The following is a 23,904-nucleotide window of genomic DNA, read 5'->3' on the forward strand; positions in this document are numbered from 1 at the left end:
AAGCCGCCTCCGTCCCTCCCTCCTTCTCCTCCGCTCGGCGCGGCTCGGCGCGGCGGGGTAGGCGAGGAAAGTTGGGCGGCTGCCGGGAAGTTTCGTAGCATGGCGGAGCGGCCCGGGCCGGCGGGCCCCCGGCAGTGCGGCGAGGCGGCGGCGGGAGAGCGGCCGCGCTGAGCCCGACCGCGCCGCGGGGAAGCCGCCCGCCCCCTCTCCCCCGCCCCGCCGGCCGGCCGGCATGGCCCGCTGGATCCCCACCAAGCGGGAGAAGTACGGGGTCGGTGAGTGCCAGCCCGGACACCCCCCCCGCCCCGGGCGCCCCCTCCCCTCCGCTCCTGCCTTCGGGCCGCCCCGCGTCCCCTCCCCGGGGGCCGCCGCTCCCTCCCCGCATCGGGGTACGGCGCTCCGCTGCCCCGCGCCGCCCCTGCCGCCGGGTGTCCCCGCGCCGCACCTTCGTTTGCTTCCCCCTCCCTCGTCTAGAGTCGTTCTTTTTCTTTTGCACAGCCTTGGCTCCTTTCTCCTCCACGCACTTTCCTAATTCCTGTCTTTTTTTTTCAGCCTGTGCTCTCTTCCCCGCTCAGGTCTGGGCAGCGCGTATTCACTCTTTGAACCCTTTGGGCTGGAGGCGCTGGTGTCTGTCCAGTTCACACCCGGGGAGCTCCGGGTTTCTGGAATCCTGCAAGTTCGGGACTGACCTTTGTAATTTTGCTTCTCCAGCATGTTTTATGGTGAAGAGTGCTCTAACACTGCAGCAAAAACGAAGATGCGGCTAGAAATAGTGATGACAGGATACGAAGGTTGTAATGAGTGAATTCAGGACTGCGGGTGACATCTTTGCAGGGGGTGGAAATCGTCACAGTCATAGGGGGAGGAACGGTGAAAGCTTGACTGGCACCTCGTACCTTCTGCCCTGTCCTCTCCTTTATGTTTAAAAGGAGATTGTTGAGCTGAGTATTTTCCAACCCAGGTAGGCTCGTTTTTCTCGAGGAGGAACATAGCCAGTGGTGTCGCTAATAAGTTACTCTTTTCTTCAGAATTTGGCAAATTGAAAACCACACGATTTTCAGGTTGGTTGTGAGAACTGGGCAGAGAACAATAGGCAGGAAACCACTAATGGCACAAACAACTTCTGATAGTTTATTTTAATGAAAGAGTGATCTTCTGTGCCCCTTGTGTTACACAGTGGATTTCTTGATGTGAGAAAAATGTTTAATTTCATGCTTGCAAAGTGTTAATTGCCCTGACGCCTGTGAGGTTGTTCGTTCAAGTTCAGTCCATGAGTTTAAAGGTGAAGAACCTCATCCTGCACAATTTTTCACAGTGAATTTGCAATAAGTTGCCCACTTGATTTCAAAGTGGCTTTGCAGAGGGGCAGCCCGCTTCTTTCAGGACTGGGGCTTAAGCTTTAGAGTTACTATACGCAGCACAACCTTATCTAGTTTCTGCTCTGGTAACTGGGAGGGTGTGGAGTATCGTATGCCCTGAACTTTGTTTCTTTCTGTGTAGGTAACAGCCCAGGCTATTTATACGTGAGAGCCTGTATGTATGACTTGATGAGATTACTCTGAGCATCAGGAATTTAAAATTTTTGGTATTATAATCACATAAACTATCTAGTACTAGTATGACTGGCTGTGCTAGATTATGGTGGGGTTTTTTGAAGTGCACCTTTGAGCAAGGCTCTTCTACCTCCAGAATGGCCTTGGGCAGTGAGATGAATCAGAGGCACTCCTCTGACTGCTTTTTTATTAGCTTCCGGGGTGAGTTTTTCGTGCTGGCCTGAGCCAACTGCTGATTATGACAGCTCTTCTGCCAGAAAGGGCACTGCCTTGTGAGTAAGCAGGGTGGAGGGGAAAATCTGCCTCTTCCCTTAAATTGCCAATCAAAAAGTGTGCCGGTGTCCCCTTACTTCTGTGTGTTCAGACAGCTGTGTGAAAAAGATACGTCTTTCCCCTGTATGCAGACACCTGGACTGAACTGACATAGAATCTGTAATGCTTTGGCTCTTGCATTTAATTTGCAGCCAGAACTGATGGAGTTAATCCACAGGCAGCAAACAGAATTATTTATGCAGTGGCTATCTTTATCAGGCAGTGTTTGATACGTGGCATTAGTGGAATGGTAATTTTGTCAATTTGACATTTGCAGACTTGTCGGTTTCCTATCTGCAATTGCATCCTATGCTGTGTTCGTGCTCTGCACTCAGGTAGCAGTCCTCATTGGTTTTGTGCTTAATTTGAAGAATTTGATGAGGATTGATAGGAAATTGTGAGCTGCTCAGGCCATTAATCTGCCTGCTTACCAAGGTGCCTCTTAGTACCGATTATGAAGGTGGTTGAATGAACGCTGCTGGTTTGTATGATACAGGCCATTAGATGGCAACAACTTTCATTCACTGGTAGCATGGATAAGGTGATAGTTGTGAAGTGTAAAGGTAGAAGTTCATTCTTTTCAGAAAGAACACGGGCATTGTGGCTGTTAGTAATCTGTTCTTTGGAAACTACTTGCATTTATTTTAAATGCAACCCCATAAATCGTACCAACACAGTAAGAAATTCCAAGAAGTAAAGAATGTGATTCATTGTCACTTGTCTGATTTTTGCATTTCAGTTCAGAATAGTTTATGTCCTGGATTATTCTACAGGTTTGTTGATTGTGGGTTTAAACTGATTGGCTGCTTTCCAGTTTTGTCTTCAATTGGTTAAACCTGGAGACTGCTACCTTTACCGTGGGTAATACAGATGGCATATGGGCTGAGTTTGAAATAGCAGACAGCAGAGAGTGCAAGATTGGAAATTGTAGCATTTTTAGGGAAGCATACGTGAGAGACAAATGGCTTGCAGTTTCTCACTTGCATTGAATTTTCAACCCAGTAACAGATGGGATTTTGGAAGCTTCAGCTTTGTAAAGGGACAAAACACTGCTGATCGTCTGATGGGCAACGTCTTGCTTCTTTAAGCAATGGGATTTTCTGGGTCTTGCAAAGCTTCCTTGCAACACGCTTCACCTCTAATTTGGGAAGGAAAGATACTATGTGGTGTGTCTTCCTTGAAAGCTGCTCAGTTTTTGGGCCGAACTAAATGAAGTAACTTACTCTTAGTCAAGTGCTTCTCTCAAAAAGGTGGTGTCATTTGCTGAATGCCTTTCCCACAGACTCTTTTCAGTCAAAAGATCGTACTCTGAAGGAAAGAATAGCTGAATGATTCCCCATGATTTTTAACTTTTGTTATCTGCTTATTTTAAAATTATTAACTTAGGGTGTAAGGATTCAACAAGGTAATTATTTTCTTTTTCTGCTGGCAGTAACATTCTGCTTGCATTAACTTCAGCCTAAGTATTACATTTCGGGTGCAAAAGCAATTCTTTCTTTAGGCATCATCTGTCCTTGACATGTAAGTGTCCTTTGCACACTGGAGAAGACTGTATTAATGGTTTCGGTACCAAGTATGAGAGAGTCTGGAGTCTGTGGAATCATAAGCTATTCTGGTACCAATCCAGGCTGCTATCAGAACAAGCAGTCGGACAGACTCCTTTTTCTGGTTCCTTTCTGCAGGCAGTAGCAGTGTGGTAAGCCAGGGCAGGGAACCGGCCCAGCTTAATACCAGTGCAGAAATGAAAAGTGCTGAGTTTTCAGCCAGACCAGTTTCCAGGTGACTGTAATGATGCATCAGGTACACACATGCTTTATATGTCACCTTTGACTGCGAACTAACAGGATGTGATATGTTTGCTTGTAATTATGTAGTTTGATCTGTGTATGCAGCTATTGTTCAGCTAATCCATGAATCTGGTCTTTCAGAATTAGAAATTATTAACTGAAGTTTTACTGAAGGAGCTCTGAGACATGAGGTCCAGAATAATTTGCATTTTGGTGAAGATGGTGGCTTGCATCTGGATGCACTGGTATGACTAGCTTGTGAAATGTAAATCTACCATTATTTTTGGGGTAGTGGCTGTTTCATTGTGGTATTCTGCTTAGAAGGAGTAAGGAAAAGCTTAAGCAACATTTGTTGTCTGTGATCTCTCCAAATTGTTAAATTTATAACTTAAAATATTATTGAGCCCACAAAAACTTCACTGGTCAGTGAGGTATATCAATGCATTGTTTGTATGTTAGTAATCTTTATAGGCTCTGAGTAAAACCAGAGTCATGTTTTGTTTAGAAAATGTCTTAAAATGTTGGGTTGAAGGGAAGCTAATTAAACAAAGCGGTTCAGTCACTCTGTGGGAAATGGTTTGATCTGGTGCATTTTTAAAGGCAGAGGGCTGGGAGGGAAAGGTTGAGAAACTTGCGGGCAGCTTTAATTCTCAAGCTTCCCCTGTCTCCTCACACCCCATTCCAGGGAGTCCCATTTTGCACTTCAAGTATGTGGATACATAGGTGGATGTTGGAAAGGGGATGGCTCGATTTGATGTGGTTCTGAAAGAAGCGTGGCCATTTGCTATGGCTAAAATACCTTAGCCATATTACCAATAGAAACTGTTACAGTGGCAAATAGCAGCCTTTGAGTTTCAGTTGATCGTTTTTTTGTGTGTGTTTGTTTGTTTTGCATTTTTAATAATTTTTTTTTTTTTTAAACTGACAGGTAATAACCCCTAATAGTTATTGGTGGCCTTTTAAACCCATTAAATTTTTCCCTGCTGGAGGGGCCGGAGCATAGGACTATTCTTGTCGCAAAGAAGTATTTACTTTTTTTGAAATACCATGTGGTGGTTGAGTTACAATCAGCTGCGTCATGTCTTAGGAATGGCAGTAATTTTTCAAATGTAAACCAGTGCCTGCTAGCTACGTTTGTGATTTATGTGAGCAGAAATGCAAAGGATCAGAGAGGAAGAGAGAGTGCTGCAGAATAAGATTTTCTTACTAATGGTTTGATTTGTGATAACTTCTGATACGCTGGGCCATCAGGTCTTGGCTTTGTGTTCAAACCTCATACATCTTCTGCAGAGTTGTCTCGAAATACAGTCTGTGATCAAAGGAGTTTCACAGCACTGATAGTAGTACATCATGTCAAATTAGAGCAAAATTCACATTTGTTTCAACTTGCTGCTTGCCTTCTGCCTGCTGTTACTCTAGAATGCTTTTGATTTGGAACTTAAGTCCACCGTAGTGCAACAGGTTCCTGGTGAGAGCTCTAGAAGGATGGAAGAGCCCATTCCCACTGGAGAAGTGACTGTCTTCCTCTCTATTGATAGAAACACTCTATAGCTACTAATTTTTTCTCTCACTTGCTTTATTATAATGTGTCTAAAAATTGTCATGTTGATGACAATACCAACAAAACTTTCAACAGGGAAAGGTGAAAATGTTGGCATTGTTGCCAGCAAAAAGTTTTGAATCTTCAGAGTAGTATACAACACTTTATTTCTGATGTAATTCCCCAATTTTTACTGCTATAAACTACAGTTTATTTGACATGAAAGCTGGCTGTGCCACTTCTTGCTTCCATAGTCCTTTCTATTTTTTTTGTTATTCCACATTAGCCTGACTTCTCTTGCTTTTGGTGGTTACTACTGTGCTCCTTAGTTCTCCGTGAAACTAAGCCTGTGGACTTCAAAGGCATTGCTGACCTGAACAAGACTTGTAACCATTCCTTTTTGTACTCTTACTTTGAAAAGCAGTATTTCTAGAAGTGCGTTGTGACTTCTGGGTGCTTCAGCTCTTGGGTATCCTCTTTGAAACACCACCAACAGTCTTGATGTTGAGCAACTATCATACAGTTCATCTTACTAACAGTCAGGTCCCTTTATTGAGGCTCCAAATCCTCTCTTGAGGCATCCAGAACTGCTGGTTGCCTTCTAGAGTTTTGGCTGAGCTGTCTCCTGCTGGTTAGACGTGGGCTTAATTGTTCAGAGGTGTCAAGAGGCTGTAAGTACCAGCTACCAGAGTCTGTAAGCACTTGCTACCAGAACGACACTATGTTTTTAGGTCCAGTGCATTTAACTTGTGATTAAATGCCTAAAATACTGTAATGGATTTTGGTGCATTTGCCAGGAAACATGTGCTAATAAAATGAACATAAATATGAATTACTAAACAGCCTTCTAGCTGGCCAGTTCATGGTTGCCTTCAAAAACTGAAAATGTTGCAGAGTGCTAGTTGGACCAGTTGCTTAAATGATAAAAATGTCTTTTTGGTACAGTACAGACTGCACCTCCAAGGAAGATCTCCCAGGAATAGAGGGGGGAGCATTGTTTAAAGGATGAATTGCTCTGGCAGCCTCTTGAAGCTTTCAGATAGGTGTCTGGCACATTGTCAGAATGTATCTAAAAAAAAAAAAGAGTAGTGATTGTTCTGTGGAGATTGTTCTTTGGCCACTTATACCCTCAAATTTTTGGAGGTGTTGCCACAATAGAAGTGGACCTTATTCTGGAAAGTGCTGAATCTGGGCAAAAAGTTCACTGAGATACAGTGGAGATGATAACAGTATCCTGCTCTTAGGGAAGCTTGGTACTTTGATCCTCCATAATAATAAAACAGTTTATAACTTCAGCTCTAAAGTTCTAACACTGTAAGTTCTAACACTGTTTCAGAATGTCACGGGCAAATAGTGGCCAATTAGTTCTGAAGGAGTGGGTTTGTTTTGTTTTGTTTTGTTTTGTTTTGTTTTTAAATGCAAGAGTAACTAGCTTAAATATTAGAGACCTGAATCTTGTAGCACTTCCGTTCTCATTGCTCTGACAATGTGGTGGGGGCCTCAAGCTGCAGAGAGATGGAGCTTAATGTAAAGGAATAAATTTGCTCTAGAAAATGAAGGGAGCGCTGCAGTACATGGTACCTGGTTCCAAATTCTTTATCTTGCATCTCGTGCGGTTTTAATTAAAACTGATCTGCTTACTGCAAATTTGGGAGTAGCTTGTTCTTCATTCTTCTTGACAACAAAGGGATCAATATTCTTGTTTGGCTTTTTTCCTTCCTTCCAGAGAAAGACCCTTAATTCCCAGCCAGGATTTCCTGTTCCTTTTTTCAATGCTATTCCCCTGTTTGCCATTTGCGTGTTACCTGAGATAGGTGGCAAGATAAAAATGCTTTGGAATTAAAGGCCTCTGGAAATGCGAAACTATATCTCGCCATGTGGTGCCAGTTCTGTGATTGGGGCTTGTGTCATTTTGCAAACACGAATCAATGAAACCACAGGTGTCAATTATGGGAGAGTGATCTGTTACGAAGCCTGTGCTGAATGAGAAGGACTAAAGGTACAGAGGCCAATTGAAATCCCTATGGTTATGCATGTTAGAAATTCTACTTGTGTTAGCCCTGCCAGCATGAGTTAGCTCAAGCGCTAGTTTCCATAGAGGTTCTCTCCAGTGGAGGCAAAGAGGTTTTTGGCAGCATATTCCAAGTTTCTTAAAATGCAGTGGGCCAAGCCACGCTATGAATTCTTCTCATGCAAATTGTGGGAGAGCTTGTCTGTCTCTCTGTGAGCACAGGGATGGAAGAGGGAAGGTGTTGGAGGCCTGAGAACACTTGTATAAAAATTTATGGCTGTAATTCTGGTGGTTTACATTTAGAGCTGATGAAATGGGATCTTGTAGCTTTATATTCTCTGTGGGTCTGTTGGCTTGAGTTTAGTGTTGATACGTGTAGGTGCGATGCTAGCAAGAGACAATGCTGAAGTTTTAACTCAAGTGAACTTTCTGGTGAAGACTAGCCTGGAGGCACAGTTGGACTCCGTGCCCAAGTGTTTTACTCATTAGACCTCCTCTCATCTCTCCAACCTCACTCCCTCTGAGAGTAATGCATACAGCAAAACTCATTAGATAGTAACACTTGCCGTTCTGTACAGTAGTATTTCCAAGTTTTCTTTCTACTTCCTTTGATGTTCTGCCCAGTAAGAACTAGGACAGTAATTTAAAGCCAGTGGCAAATTCACTTAATTCTTTTGAAATTGCCACGCGCTTTCAAGTTGGGAATTAGCTGAGTAGTCCAATTTATCAAGTGATGGTTTTGATTTTTTTGCTTTTACAAATCTGCTTGGAAGTTTCATTGCAAAAGTTACTGTTGTACTTAATGTGTCCAAACACAAGTTTCACGTTTGCAGGCTTGGAGGGAAAAAAGGTTATTACACAGACTTGGTAAAATTCGGTTGCAGTTGTATGTGTGTTGCAAAGAAGCATCTATTTCTTCACAGGCCGTAAAAATGGAAACATTCAAAATCAGACAGTATAGGCAGCTGTTAAAACTAGAATGCAAGTACCACAATACACAGAAGGCTCTAGGTATGAACCCCTTCTTTTGTAGAGGACAACCTCAAGAGTGGTTATGTGCCCATTTTCTTCCAAGTCTCTTTCTCCAAAATGCACAGTTATTGGAGAAAGAGACTTTTGGAGAAGATGCATAATATTTTAAGTTTATTCAATTCCTGTTGAATTGAATAAACTCAGGCTGACCTGAATACAAACCAGTTTCTGATTCAGGTAAAGCCAATGGCAAAACTGTTGATTTCTGTGGTCATATGATAGTTGAAACCATGTTACGGGGTTAGAACGATTGCTCTAAAGGACAAGACTATGATTTAATGTATTTTTTGGGAGAATACTAATTGTTCAGGCTAGATGTTACTGCTCAGACTTCAAAGAGGTAAAATATAAAGCTGCAGGGCTTGGAAGATACGTACCTTACAATAATATCAAGCACTCTTTAAACTAATAAGATCTATAAGCTGCCTGTCATTATGGTATCTGGTTCTTGTAGCCTCGCCAATAGATGAAAAGGAGCAGTCTTGTCTTGTATCCTGCGTGTCGAGAAGGTCACTGTGTCACAGTGAAAGCAGTTGAATGTATATCTTGGTAAATGAATGAAGTATTTAAACGCACTAGGTAGATGTGTTTTTTGAAATTAGAGCTGGTAAAAGATGCAGGTTTGATAGCACCATGATCTGAGGTTTCTCTGTAGCGCAGCAGTAATAATAACATTGGCAGCTGTTGCTGCACCTTTCCTCCCTGAGCCAACTTCATATTGCTCAGAACTGAGTACCGCTGAACCGGGAATGGTGATTTGCTGTCACTGGCTTCTTTCTTTTGTCAACTGAAGGCAGGCTGGCTTGATGAAAGTGCAAGATCTTCTAGCAGCTGGATTGAGAACCGTTAAGTCATGGACCACCTTCCAGACCCAACAAGCAGTGCGCTGTCATCTTTTTGCATTTGGAAGCTGCTTTTGGCACAGAGGTTCCACGTTGGGTACTCCTGCATCTGTTCATTCTGCTTCAACACTGACATGCTGTTGCATGCTGTTTAGTTTGAATCAGCCAGATCTGAAACAGACTGTAGCCGTAAAAACTGTTTTACACTGTGGCTGACACCTCATTATTTTATCTTTCCTTTTTATGTTTGAACACTGTTAGGCAGGCACCGTTCTCACTGACTGCAGGAGGTAGATGGAGGTTCGTAACGCAGTGGGAACAAAAGCCAAGGGCATTTCTGCAATGTCACCCAAAAGGGGACATTTCATGATGTTCTAAGGAGACTAAAACTTCAGGTCTAGGGTTTTTTTTTTGGTTGTTTTTTTTTTTTTTTTTCCTGCCTTATCAAGCACTGGATTTAGTTGAGTGGAGTATGTTCAGAAGCAGGTTGGCTCCTGCGCTACTGGTACTGATTTATTCCTCCACTGGCTCACAGCATACCTCTTACTCCAGACATAAGCTGAGACAGCTAATGTAGATTAATTCCTTATCTGAGCTTAAAATCTCTCAGGGCCCTTGAGAGTGAAAATAATAAAAGGAAGTAGAGAGCCTAATGAAGAAGACTACGCAGCTAGCGATTTGTATATGTGTTAGCCATATGTAAAATAAAGTGCATACTTACTGTTACGTACTGTGAGACTGCTAGTTTCATATATGTTTTCAGGAAAATGGTTTAGAAAACTCCTGCATGTGTAAAACCAGCAGAACTTTAAACTCTACATTGAGATGGGTAGAAGGGGAAATTGGACTTTGAGATGGGGGGCATTTGTTTCAACTCTTGAGGTCAGAGTGGGTTATTGCAAATCCTGGAAGCTGTGGATTGAGTTGATTCTTTAGTCATCGAGTGAAGTCAGAGCGGGTTCTACCATAGCAGGATTTTGCCCAGGCTGGCTGTTGGTACGAATGCCTGTCAAAGTGCATTTGGAGAGACATGTTTTCTGATTGTTTTCCTACTGTGGGTTTTCTTTGCTGTTGGTTTCCAAGACCTGGTTGTGAGGAGGAGGCAGAGGGGCCAAGACTTCAGAGTTCTTTTGTCTGGGCAAAATGCAGAGCTACTTGAAAATGTGCACTTAGTGACAGAGAGGGAGAGATTTCAAGATGTTTCCAAGTGTTCTATCTGCTCATATACAGCAAAGGCTGGGTTAGTACACCATAATGCTGTAACAGAAGCACTGTAGCCTCGCTCTGCTAGCCACTGGCATAAAAGTAAGTTGGGAAAAGTCACTGGTCATCAGGAAAACTTACTGTAGACCCTCATGAGTATAACAGAGGGGGTTTGTGTGATTCAGATCACAGAAGCAGCTACAGTTTGTCTGCTGCTACCCTAAGCACACTCACAGAGAGACAAACCAGCTTATGCTGTGATGACTTTTTTACTGGTTATGTTTAGGATCTATGTCTCTGTCCTGTGTTGCGGTATAGATGCGCTCTGAGAATAGAATCTCCTTTATTTTCATACAGCTACTGTTATGAACACTTTGCAATAAATAATTGGGAGAAGATGACTAATGGGAATTCTGTAGACATGAAACGATGGAGATAATTTCTTTTTCCTTTATAATCAGTATGTCTCTTGCTTCAACAGTTCTGAATCATCTCAGTTTGCCTGATCTGAATCTACTGAGAAGCTCTAATTAAAATCCATGGGCTAATTTGTAATTTGGTCTGCCACTTGCTCTAGAGCATTGTTATGGAGCTAACTGTGGTTTTAGTCCGTAGTTTAAAGCCATAAGAGACCATTAGATCATCTAGTTGGAGCACTTGTGTAATGCTTGTGGAGCCATCCATATTCCCATGGGCTGAGGTTGTTGTTTTTTTTTCTAAAGCAACCCAGGCTTTAAGCAATTAAACCATTGATCCTAAAATCTGATCAAATCTATGATAGAGAGACAGGAATATCCAAAAGTTGATGATGACATGACTGAAAGAGAAAATCTTCCCCAGTCCCAAATTTGGAAGTTAGTTTGATTTAGACTGTTGGTGTAGGACATACAAAGCCTTAGATGATTTGTCTATCCTGTCTCCAGGGTAATACTCTGTTATTCAGAGGAAATTGGAAAAACCTGAGCAGACTTTTGATCAACTGTGCATCTAGCAGACATGCTTTCTTGTCCTTAACAGGTGAACAGGGAACACCCTTATTTGAGTTCGCTTATTGGAATAGTCTGAGCTGGAACTGCAGGTGTTGGAAGCATGCTGAGGACAGTGTGGATATTCCTGCTTATCTCATGGTTCTGAAAAGAAAAGAATTAATATAGAATTTCATAGTTACAGAGTCCAAATTAGAAAGGCCGTGCCATATCCTTCTGCATAGGCAGATAGTATAATTTCTCAGTTGATTTAATGTCCATTTTTAAGATAACTCATCTTAAAATTTTTAAGGATATGTAGAAGTCCTTCCAAGTGTGTTCCTGTGTGTGAGGTGAGCCTGAGCCTAAGTATACAAGATGTTAATGCTTCACCTCTAGCTCATCAGATTTGTGACTCTGAAGCCTAACAATGTCTGTTAATTAAAGCATTTCCATCCATATAATCCTGTTATTCTGGATTATTTGCATTCAAAATGCTAAGCAGTTGCTTGGAACTTTGTAGAATTGAGACTGGATGTCGGCGTCAACCAATTCAGGAGTAGTAATTTTTTTCATAACAGTCAGTTAATGTGCATGTTTCACAGTGTTGAACTGCAACTGACTTTTTTTTTTTTTTTTTTGAAGAAATAGTCTGACATATGAATCTTAATTATGCTATTCTCAATTTTTCAGACAGAAATTCCTGGGAAATTACAAGAGCGTTTTTGCTCAAACATCAAAAAGCCTTTGTTCCTATTAAGAATTAATTCCTTGGGCAGTTCCTTGTTTTTTAAATAAAGCCACTGTTTTTTTGGTTATATCTTGGCAACAGATAGCATACCAGGCTTCTCCAAATGGGGCTGTCCGGCATAAATGCCATTTCTTAATACAGGGTTGTTGCAGCATAAAAGCACATACTTCTGTTTCCGTACAATAGTTTTTGACTCTTCGGTTGAAAGATGTAATGAGATGAAGTCTGGTTATTGCAACAGCCCTGAATGTGATTCTTTGTTCAGGGGAAGCAAGGCACAGCCCTCTCCTATCAGATAGTGGTGAGGGCAAACCTCAGAGAAGTGGGACATGGTATTTGGAAGCGGTTATCGTGTCTTTGTAATGGGTGGAGGGGTGGTTATTTTGAGCCAAGTGAGAGATAATGGATCTTGCAGTGGCTGTGTTTTTCAAGCCAATAATCCACATTTCAAATGCATTTAAACAAATTATTGAGGAAGGAATTCCATTTCATTCTGCTTGAATTACACACGAAATAGTATGTGACAATTTCTGCCTCATTCACTTTTGTTTCAGACATTTTAGCTGAGTTTTACTTTTAGAACAGTCTTGAAAATGAGTTACAGACTTGTGGTTAAAATGGGTCTAGGAATTAATATTTGGGTTTCATCTTGAATATGCTGCGGATGACATTCAAGTTTTCTTTCCTCAGTTTCTCTGCTTGCAAAAGAGAACACTTGCAGCCTTTCTAACATGCGTCGGTGGTGCTGTGTGAAAGATGCTGCAGTAGTGCAGATAACTTCTCCAGAAGCGTGCAAGGGCTTTAAAGTGTGGCCAGATACGTATGTGGCACCACAGCTGGCTGCACCGTCGCCTTCCTTCCAAATGGATGTTGTTGGGTGGCACTGAAGAAATAAGCCTGACACAGCTTTCACGGAAACATACGCCAAAACTTCCACTGGTTTCAGTAGGGGCTAGACCAGGCTCAGTGAGTTGTTGACAGACCTCTTGCAAATTAAGGCTTCTTCCAGGACTCTTGGACAAAGTGAAGCTTTGTGGTTTACAAAGTGTGTTTTGGGGTTTTTTATGATATAATTGTGCTGCTTCTTGTTTTCTGCCCCATGCATGACATTGAGGCTTTTTACTGTTTCAAGTGCCGCTGTCTGGTGGTTCAGAGATCAGGAATGTGTGCTGTGATCAGTCTTCTGTCTTCGTACAACTGGAGGGAGTGACCTAACTAAACCTGCTCTTCCCATCATAATACTGCTATGTGCCGGCTCGCATCAAACTCTGTGTTTTCTCAGAAACTTCCAGCTCACCGTTAGCTGTTCCTCGGAGCCCTGGAAAGCCCAGGCTATCTCAGCTTTCCTTTGCCATTTGTGTAGTCTTTGCTTCTGGCGATGACTGTTGCGTGATGCTTCAGACCAGAGCAGCGTACCCCCCAAGATCCCACGTGCACACCCGGTTGTGCAATGCGTTTAGAGTTCTTTCACGATCTGTTTTGAGGACTCACCTTCTGCCCTGAAGCATGAAAATTGCTTCTCCTTATCTTTGCCTACATTACTCTGGCTGCTGTCATCGGTCATAAAGTTATCTGTTGTTCTTTTCAAACCAGCCCAAATGTTGACTCCTCTGACCTTCCATCCTAATGAATTCTGTAGGCTGGATGCATCATTCCCCAAAACACTTCTTAGACTTACTTTCCACTAATCAAACTGGGAGACTGCCTTCATGTAAATTAAATAATACCATACATTGCCTGAGTTATACTCAAAGAATATGATTATTAAAACAAACCCAGTATCTGTTTCCTATGGGTCATGTTTTCCATCTCCTCCTCTTTGTTTAGATTAAATTTGCGAGATTTCAGTGCTGCTTTTCATTTAGGATGAAAAAAGGAACAGAATCGCTGTTCCAATGTGAATTTCAAGGACAAAATGTCAACTGATGTTTCACTTGAAGGGAAAAGACTTAACTTCAGATGTTTCTGCAGATTTGGGGACAAGTCTGTATTTTTAAAAAATTTTTTTCTTCTTTTCTAGCTGCAAGGATGAAGGATTTTTATGTTTGCATGCCATGACCATGTTTGTTATGTGCAGCTTCCTTTTTCTTTTAAGTCTGAAAGAGGTCAGATTAAATACACACGATGAAAAGGAGGCTAAGCGGTTGAAATCACTGCAGATGGACTATTTCGGACAGGACTGACTTTAAGCAGCAGGAAGCATCAGTTGTGACAGTAAAGCTCCCAGGGAAAATATGCCAGCAATTTGTCTTTTATAACCTTGTGCATAACCATTGGGTGGGAGATTTTATACACAGTGGCCTTCTGTTCTTGCTTCATTCAGTCTAGCAAAGTGAGATACCACAAATCTTGCCTTTTTGCAACATGCAGTGGCAGAAGCGCGTACATTTAGCTTGTGAATGCTACACATTGGGCTCCGAAACCTTTACTGGTAAAGCAGGGAAAGAGGAGGAAAGGGAACTGCAATGTTTAGTTCTGTCTTGTGGCTGTAGTGATCTTTGGTGAGGGGAAGGGAACTGCAGCGTTTAGTTCTCCCTCTTTTTGTGGCTGTTGTGCTCTTTGGTTTTGAATTAACTGTCTGTGCTCTCAAAAGAAAGGCTTGTCTGATGCCCGCCCACCTTTCTGTTAGACACTTGGTGCTGCTCAGACTGCTTTTGTCTAAGGCTAAAGCAGCATTTTATGGAAAAATACAGACTGATATTTATATAATGTCTGTTTGTCCCAAAGAAACCCAAGGCATCTAGAAATTGTACGTAGGAGTCCCTATACATATAAGCACACGTGCTGTTTCTAAACAGCAGCCATTGCTCATGGAGAGCACAGCCGTGAATCGGGAATCCCAAAGAGCCCTTTAAGACAGAAAGTCAGGCAGTCTGGCTGTAAACACAGGAGGAGACTTCAGTAGACAGAATGCAGTCAGCCAAGTTAGAAATTGGCTGTGACCCTGTGCTTTAAATCTTTGAAGTCTGCGGACAGTGCTATAGGATTATTAATGCCCATAGACTGCTTGATGCCTGGAGTTCACCTGAGGAATGCCACCTCCCATGTCGCGCAGCGTCCCTGTAGCACATTACGGGCCAACAATTCAGTGGTGACTCCAAAGGGAGCCTGGATTCTCTTATCCTTCCACACCGCTTCCTGCTGAGCCCTGGGGAGGTTTGGAGATGTCCCATCCAAGTAATGGATTGCAACATCCCTGCTCAATGCTAATGATTTGGCAGGTTTACTGCAACAGAAGGCACGGCCGCAGGGAGTTGGGCGCTGTGCTTTTATGCTGACCTCTGCAAACCCTTGCGGAATTATTTTATGTATCTGGCAGGATGGTTTCTTCTTAACCGAATCGAATACAATGTTGACAAGTTCTTCATTCAGTTTATGATCTCGGCGTCTGTCAATACAAGGTAGTTCTTAATGGGCTACTCTGATCTACTCCTGCGTACGTTTGTTTGTCTTTACACGTAAATGTTATACATATTTTTCTGCTGAAACATTGATGGGATTTTTACTTCTGGGCCTATTTGGGGGCCTTTAAGGTGTCTAAACTGACTATCCAAATCACCAGTCAGTTTTTAATGTCTTGGCTTATAACGCTGTTGCAGGGAGGGAGAGAAAACTGGATGTCAAAGCAGCTGGTGCCTTAGGAGCAGAAGTCCAGTAACATTCACGTAACCCTCTGGAAGACAATGTAATAGATTCAATGCATCGTCTATGTGTGTCTCTGCAGGCACTGAGGTTCCAGTAGGCACGAATTCAGGCCACTGTGAACAAACACTGCCCCTGCAGCATGAGAAGAGTATCTGTTTGTGATCAGGGTCTATGTGAGATACTGCAGGGAATTCACGTTGCCTGCCTATTTCTGTTGGATTATTTATAGTTACAATATTTAAAGAAAGCTACTATATGTGAGATAATTTCCGGTGCGGTAAGCCACAGTCATTTGTTTAAGCTGGATGCTTGCCAGGAGGCAATGTCCCTCATCTTGATGGAAATGATAGGCATTTGATGCGAATTTCCTGACATAGTAGCTCAATTTTTTATTTATTTATTTAATTTTCAGAGTGAGTTCTTCAAATACAAACCGTCTGAAGAATTTTCCCAAAGCCCTCTGAAAACGTTTGCATGATTTATTTGCCTTCTTCATAAAAATAAACATTGTGTTTACTTCACCAATACATTTTCTTGGGGAACAGATATGGAGACTTAAAATGACACTTATATGTGAGACAAAATTACATTGCTGAATTTAAGATGTGATCTGTACTTAAAATAGTGTTTTAAATAAATAAATAACTAAGATAATGTCATTTTGGTGGAGGAGTGGTCTGTTCTGATTTAGCCGATCAATTCATTGAACCATAGTAAAGCATTTTCCTGACTGCATTATATCTTTGTACTCACATTGGTTTGAAAGCAAATTCCGATGAAACGTTCTCACCTTGACAAGCCTCCAGCAGCTCTAAGGAGGGCTCTCCTGCTTTGCCCGGTGAAATTGCGCACCTCATGAAGTTCCAGAGAAAAGGCAGTGTAGAAGCCTGCGCTTCTGGGCTTAATCCTATTCCTACTGAAAATCCGATAAGCATTCAGATTAGCTTTGTCTTTGGTAGGGATTAAATTTGCAGAGAATCTCAAGTTTTTGTGCTAAGATGGTTCTGGTCTGGAAAGAGCCTTTAGTAGCAAATAGTCTGAGGCATTTAATGTAGAATAGTGGCATTTTTTTCTTATAACATCCAATTCATGTTTGTTTGCCAGTGCTTGTGAGTGCTACATCGCAGTTAGTTCTGTGAAACACTAATAAAAAATGACAATTACCTAATTGATCCATAACCTCTGCCTGGGGTGATAGTGACCTTTGCTGGGCAGGTTGTCAGGTAAAGCGGGAAGATGCAGCTTCTTAATATAGTGTCGAAGATCTGTATTCCTAAAGGTAAAAGGCAAAATTTGTTGACTCTTAAGAATAATGGTTTTTATCCTTGCAGGAACTGATGATAGAATCTGGAAATGGATAAGCTGCGTACTTTTCCGGTGTATTATATGCACAGGACAGCTTAGAAACTTTATAGTGCTTTTTCAAAACCGTATTCTGCCTTTGACAGGTGCCATGATACCAGATTTCAAAATCTGATTACCTCACAGCTTTCGTGATTGTGTTTTTCATCTCTCTCTCCCACCTTTTCCCCTTTTTAGCAATATACAATTACGATGCTGTCCAAGATGTGGAGCTCTCCTTGCAAGTTGGCGATACTGTTCACATTTTGGAGATGTATGAAGGTAGGTTGCAGATCACTTTCAAGTACTTTGCAGGGTTTTTAAAAAGTAAATATAACAAATCAATATTTTTATAGATCTCAGTTTTCAACTTCTGATCTACCCAAAAGCACAAAGCTTGCTTTGTAGTGTTTGTATGCACTTTGCTTTTAACACAGTATTAAAAATGTATAAAATACAGAAGTGGCAAGTGTATTTACGCTGTTCCTGGCAGAGGTGTGTCAAGGTAAGTTTTCAGTAGTATCTCAAGGCAGGACTGCAAGAGAAAGAAACACTTACTTCTGGCTGTTCATTCCTGTTTTCACCCCACACCTTTTTAGCTTGGCTCTTCCTTGTGCCAGGCCAAGCGCTTCTATAGTCATGTGATGAAACGATCCAGCTGGGAAATAGTAATAATTTTTTTAAAAAGTAGCTTTTAACCTGCGTTAGTTCTTTGATCCGAGACAACAGAGGCAGTGGATGAAAGAAAAGGAGAGGGCAGGTCTAATTGTTTCAAAAGCAATGTTGGTTTAAGCTGTAATATCACGAGCTGGCATTATATGTTTTAAAAAGCCTCCAGTTATGGAGCTCCCGTGGCCTTTTTAGGCTGTTTCTCCCAGTGCTTTACTGGGAAGTTTTTCATAATATGTACCTTAATGTAAAACACCTTGCAGAAAGGAAGACAAAACTGTTTTAAACAAGATGAAAATTACACTTGTCTGTTTAGTATTTACTTATTACATTAGACTGTTTAAGACTTCAATGTTAAGAATGGAACACAGCCATTTAATCATTTTAAAGAATGTACTAGTCCCTACTTCATTTGGAAGGCTCTCCAAAATCTAAATACTCTTTCCAAAACGTAAATTCAATCATTTTCACAAGCAGCATCAGCATACAAAAACTCTGTAATGTCTGTGCTGGGAAGGGCAAGCTGCTTGTTTTAGCAATTTATTCTTAGCCAGTTCTTCTCTTTCCACTTCTCTTTGACCTTGACACTGGAAACTGCCAGCCAGTTCCTAGGTGTCAAAGCAGATTATGTTGCTGATGTGTGTTTTACACTGATGTGTGTGATAGTGGTGAGTGTGTTTGGCGGGGGGAGAGAGAGAAGGAGAAATGGGAAAAAATCCGTATGTAATAGTAGTAACTTAGGAACTGGTTTTGCAGAAAGACACAAGGAAGAGGGAGTGTCAGGGATGAGAATTGCCCTCATGAAGAGGATGCATCTTGTACTTCCCAAAATGTTGGGGTATTTCTTTTTCTTTTTTTTTTTTAAAGCAGCATCATTGTTTAGTCCTACTACTTGGTCTGTAATCAGCTGTTTAACAGAGACAGTCAAGAATAGGAAATGAATACCCAAATGGCATCCCCTTCTTACCTGAAATGTCCCAGTTTGCAACTTCAGCCTGAGAGGACTGATTGTAAATTGTTTGGGAAAGTGAATGTGTTTTGATTGTTTTCATATGCTGAGCCATCAGTGTGGCATCCTAGTTTGTCACTGAGGCACCTAAGAATTACTGCAGCACAACTAAATACTTTTCCTGGAAAGAGCAGCCAAAAATTCAGGCTGGACATTTGTGAATGTAAAGGAAAAGATGCGGATTGTCTCTGAGATGGTAACTCTGCTGCAGGTCTGGTCTTACTTCCCATAAAGTCATCTTAAAACCTCCAAATTCAGATATTCTTTCTGCTTGGGAAGAAATTCTCTTGTCATATTGCATCTATTTTTCTTCTGGGACATCAGCTTTCAGCTGGTGTTCCCAGACATCTGTGGATTGTGGTTTTGAGAATGAGTGTTCTCACAAGAAGCCTTTTCTGTTTCTTCTCATGCTAATGAGGTATACTTACAAATACAACTCCACTTTTATCAGACTGGGGGTTTTTGTTCCACTAATCACCGTTCTTATCTGGATACAAAAGTCTCAATTTAGAACAAGGTTCCATTCAACCAGGGTGTTTCCTTTGCAAGAAGAAAGGCTCAGAGATGCCTTTTTTTTAGTTGGTGTGAGTTATCCCTGCAGCTCCTGGCTGAGAGCGTTCCTTAGGCTATAGGTAACATTCCTTAGGGAATTAAGGGGGAGGTTTTCAGGATTGTCCAGGTGCTTTTGTGTAATGGTAATAGCCCCTTGGAAAATCTCGCTCCCTGCTATTGTTCCCTACCTCAGGATGCACAGGAGCATCTTCTGTGAGTTTCCAGAAGGTTCTCAGGGCTGTTGCAGCACCGTCTGCTTCCTGCTCTGTCAGTCGTCTGGAACGTGCCTCCTTCTTCCTCCTGGTTGCAGTTGGCAGGTCTTCTCTCCCCAGCCCTGTTCGGAGAAGGCCCTCTGTATCAAACAGCCTTCACTTGAAAGCTCTTTGTATTCTGCGTCCGGGGTTGCGGCTGGCTCCGCTCCATCTGTAAGAATCAAAGTGCACAGTTTGTTCCTTGACAGCAAGGCAGCAAGGCTGAAGCTCACGCCGGGTTTCGGTGTTAACAATAAAAGTTATCTGACTCTGGACTGGCTGAATAGCTTTGAGACATAACACTGATACAGCTGAGAATTGACTGGGGGAGGTGTGCAAGAAGCAAAGAGCAATAAAGTGAATTAAAGTGCAGGCCAGAAGGTATGGATGCAGTTTGGTGTCAGCCTCTGCTGTGCGGACTGCTCACATTGTGTGGCTTTGCCAGGGACCGGAGTGTCTCCGAACTCTTCAGGTGCAGTGCCTGCAGTCAGGTGCTGTGCTGCACTGCCAGAGGGCCTCACAAAGGGAGAAGGCACCTTTACATTGCACAATCCTGCTCATTTGTGCTAGCGGATGCTATCGGGAGTTAGAGGCCTGCTGCAAAGGCTGGAAGTCCCTGGAAAGTTGGCCAAATTTGGGGTGAGGCTCTGGCACTACACTGTTCTTAGTAAATCTTTCTTTTCCCATGCTCTAAACAGATGCTTTGCTTAATGTTTTATAAGTCCCAGGTAAAACTACACAGTTAGGCTTGGATCGTGAGTGCACAAAAGAAGATAAGGGAGTGATAACGTGGTAAATCTTCTGTTCACAGTGCTGCAGCTTGCCTATGTCAAGGATTCGTCAAAGGGTGATCATCCCTGTGAGTGGTAGCTTCAACTTGGGCAAAGTACACAACATAGGTGAAGGTCATCAGAGCTGGAATCACAGACTGAGTGAGCAGTTTGAACTAAAGGTTTCAAATATTTCTGGCCCAAACTATGACGTGCTGATGTCCGATGCAGCTTGAATCCGCCTAGGGACACCTGAGAGCTGATTGCTATTGGGTTGAATAACTCTGTAGTCTAGACAGTGCAGCATTTCCTTCTGTCCAGGAAAATGAAGATTGTGGCATACTGCATCTTTGTCAATCTGCCGTTAGGCGCAGTTGTAAGTGGGGTTTGCACTGTAGATAGGGTCTAAACCTGCATATTCAGCTTTTCACTGTCTGATTTTAAATAACGTTTGAAATGTCTTAGTTGGTCATCAAGCATGCTTTGAAACACTAGGGTTTATTTATTAAACATGAAGATCTGGAGGATACCAGTTTTCTTAGACTTACCGGCCCTTTAAAACAAATACACATATAGCCTCTGCAAAGCGTGGTTGTGTTGGTTTAGGTGTCCTGGTCGTGATAGACTCCTGAAAACTGCAGAGCAAGGTATTTCTTTTCCTCCTTTCTCTGGTTGGCTGTCTGGTTGCAGAAGGGCATGAGGTTTTGTATAAAATTACTTTTTCCACTTGATAATAAGATAAGCAGTGCATGCTTATCCTGTTGTTTGCCAAATATTGTCAAGACTGGGCATATGCTGCAAAATCCAAGAAAAGAAGGAAACTTGCTGCGTCCAGTACTTTGAAGGCTGCTTCAGTGCAGGATTTACTTACTCTCTGAGAATCTGTCCTTGAGCAGTGAGCCGGGGAGGATACGTTTCTGTTTAGGGGAATCTGTTCTAATCTGTAGTATATATTCTTCTTCCAGGCAAGCTGTGGGAAGTAGCCAAATGTACGTAGAAGGAACGTGTGCCCACATACCATGATTCCGATCAATTTCTTCTCCTGATGAAAATAAGTTTACATTGAATTTGTTCCTAGTGGTCTTTCATCTTTCCTCTGACCACTGTAGCTAAACAAAGCAGTCCCTTGTTTTATTTCAGTACAGTGCAGCAGTGGATGTTGTGGTACTGAGACCACTGCAGTGGAAGAGGAACAAAGACCTTGTGGTTAAGCACGTGATCTGGGATTGCATCACTGTGTATAACTTTTAGTTGCCTAAACTATTGTAATCTGAGTAATTTTTTTCTTAGATTTTCTGATCTTTTACAGACTGCATAAAATCCATTTAATTAAAGGTGAAAGTCAGGACCTGTGTTCTATTAAAAAAACAAACAAACAAAAAAACCCCCAAAACCCCAAACCGAACAAAAAAACCCCAATGTTATGACATTTCTTTGCAAGACTCAGTCTGCTGTCCTTGCGTTCTTAATCAGACTTCAGTGTGAAAGTGTGTTGTAGTAGCTGAAATTTTCCATGTCATCAACTGAAAAGCCATTCTCCATTTAACACATCTCTGCTTGGGGAAAATACTTAAGAGAAATGATTAAGTAGTCTATCGTTACTCTGAAGCTTTAAGCAGATTTTTTTTCCTTTAAAGAAGAAACCAAGTAATTGATTGACCACTGCCAAAAGCTTTTGTTCCTTTTAAAATGGTGAATAAGATTATTGAAAATTGGAACAGAATTCTGAAAAAGTTGCATGAGATGCTTGCTGAAATAGTTTTGCATAATAATATATGACATGCCTTTATGCAATGATTGCAAAATATTTTACAGGAATGTGGTTAATGCCAAGAAGCCATTTTAAATACGAGGAAGCTGTGGTATAGAAAGGCTGAGAGGCTGTGTCAAATGGAATTGAAATCACTGGGAAGATATTCTTGTTAACTTCTTTGAGCTTTGTATCGCCCCCTAAAGAATTCCTACTTGACGGTTCAATTAATTACAACTTGGATAAAAATAGAACCTAAATCTTCTCATCCCTAATCCAGTACCTTATCCATTGGTCCATGATCAATGTATAATCCTATCTGCATCCTGTGGAAGGAATGGAATTTCTTCTTTCCTTCTAACTTAACTACTGGAATATTTGGGATTATGCGGTCAAGCTGATTCACGTTCTCATTGCTAGTGAAAGGGGACAAAACTGTGCTTAGTGGGGAAAAAAAAAAAAAAACAAACAAACAAGACCAAGCCTCCCCCCACCCCCCAAAAAAAACCAACACCACCACCCAACAAAAAAAAAAACACCCTAAGCTCTAATTTATGGTTGAGGGAGTTTCGGATCCATGGTTCTTCATGGAACCTTCTTTGGTAAATATATAAATCTATTGGGAGGAAAAAAACAGAAAGAAAAAAGGGGGAAAAAAAAAAAAAAAACACAACCAAAAAAACCCCTAAATCCCCACCCTCCCCTCCTCTCTTCTTTGCCTGATTATTTCCTTAAATCCCTTTGCCACTCAACTGAACATAATCATCTTGGAGCAGCGATGTGTTCTGTCTTGATAGCTCTGGACATCGTTCATACGTTAGAGACGATGATCTGAGCCCTTCAGGTTTGCTGAGAGGTAGTGTCAATGTTTTCCATTTCAATGCAAGCAGAACCTTAGGAAAAGAGTCCAACCCTGGTGCTCTAGGGACACGGTTCATTGAGAGCTGGGGTCGCAGAGTGTCCTGGCATTTGGAGTGGCGTTTTTAGTGGCTGAGAGTCAGTGAGAAAGTGCAAGTCTGGGTCCTGTCCCAGAACAACACGAGGGATGTTATACCTGCACATCAGCATTTTCATGTTCAGATTCTTCTTCTGAAATGTTTAGTTTGTTATTTCCAGTATAGTAACTTCAGGAGGACTGAAGGTGGTGGAAACTGTTGCTTATGGCAAGGAAGAGGCACCCAGCGGAAAGAGTGCTCGATGATGCACAGCTCTTGTACAGCTGAGACAGATGAGGAAAATCCCCTTTGAGCGTGAGAGAAAAACCCCTTTGTCTCACACCGTCTGGAGGTGGCAGAAGAAGAGCGGGAGTGACTTGCCCACAGCTATGCTCCTCTGCTCTCCGCTCGTGAAGCGAGGCTTGCTTGAGGACATAAGAAATACAGCAGTTCTTTCATACGCTTGCGTTTCAGTGACCTTGAAATCAAAATTCTGGTTAAACCCCTGGTGCTGAAGAGAGAAGAAACATACGTCTGACAGTGACATATGCTCCTGAGTCATGGGGATCACAGTTATTACTTTGTGTATTATACTTGACTAGAACTTGTCAAGATAATATTGAGGAACAGTATCTGTACCAGGGCAAACAGTTCCGAGTTGGGTTTTTTTTTTGCCTTATAAAACATTCTCTTTCAGCCTTTCTTTGAAGGAAGGCTTTAGACTGAGTCACAGAAGAAAACAAAGAACCTACATAATGTGGAACGTGAGCACCATCTATAAGATGATTTGGATGTAAATACACTTCATAGAAAAAAAAAAATATTAAAGGGGTGGAGTGGAATTGGAGACCTGAACATATTTCTCGCTGGCAGATACATGCTATATGAGCTTGGGCTGGTGGTTCCGCGTGCATGTCTGTGTCTCTGCCTCCTCTGTCAGATGCTCGTAGCAGTAGTTGTGTGCCGTGTATATATAACTTGTAAGC

At 42.0% G+C, this 23,904-nt stretch overlaps 1 protein-coding gene across 1 annotated transcript in view; it reads left to right on the plus strand.

The window, feature by feature from the left end:
* Positions 1–232: 232 nt before the first annotated feature.
* DOCK5 (dedicator of cytokinesis 5) overlaps positions 233–23,904 on the plus strand; it is a gene marked incomplete at both ends in the record, with an annotated part of 79,470 nt that continues 55,798 nt past the window's right edge. Inside the window, 2 exons of the mRNA XM_082495867.1 lie at positions 233–275; positions 17,181–17,264. Coding sequence (XP_082351993.1) covers positions 233–275; positions 17,181–17,264 — 127 coding nt within the window. The remainder of the gene's footprint in view (positions 276–17,180; positions 17,265–23,904) is intronic.

Source organism: Vanellus vanellus (assembly GCF_965231255.1).
Source record: "Vanellus vanellus genome assembly, chromosome: 26".
NCBI classification, from domain to species: domain Eukaryota; kingdom Metazoa; phylum Chordata; class Aves; order Charadriiformes; family Charadriidae; genus Vanellus; species Vanellus vanellus.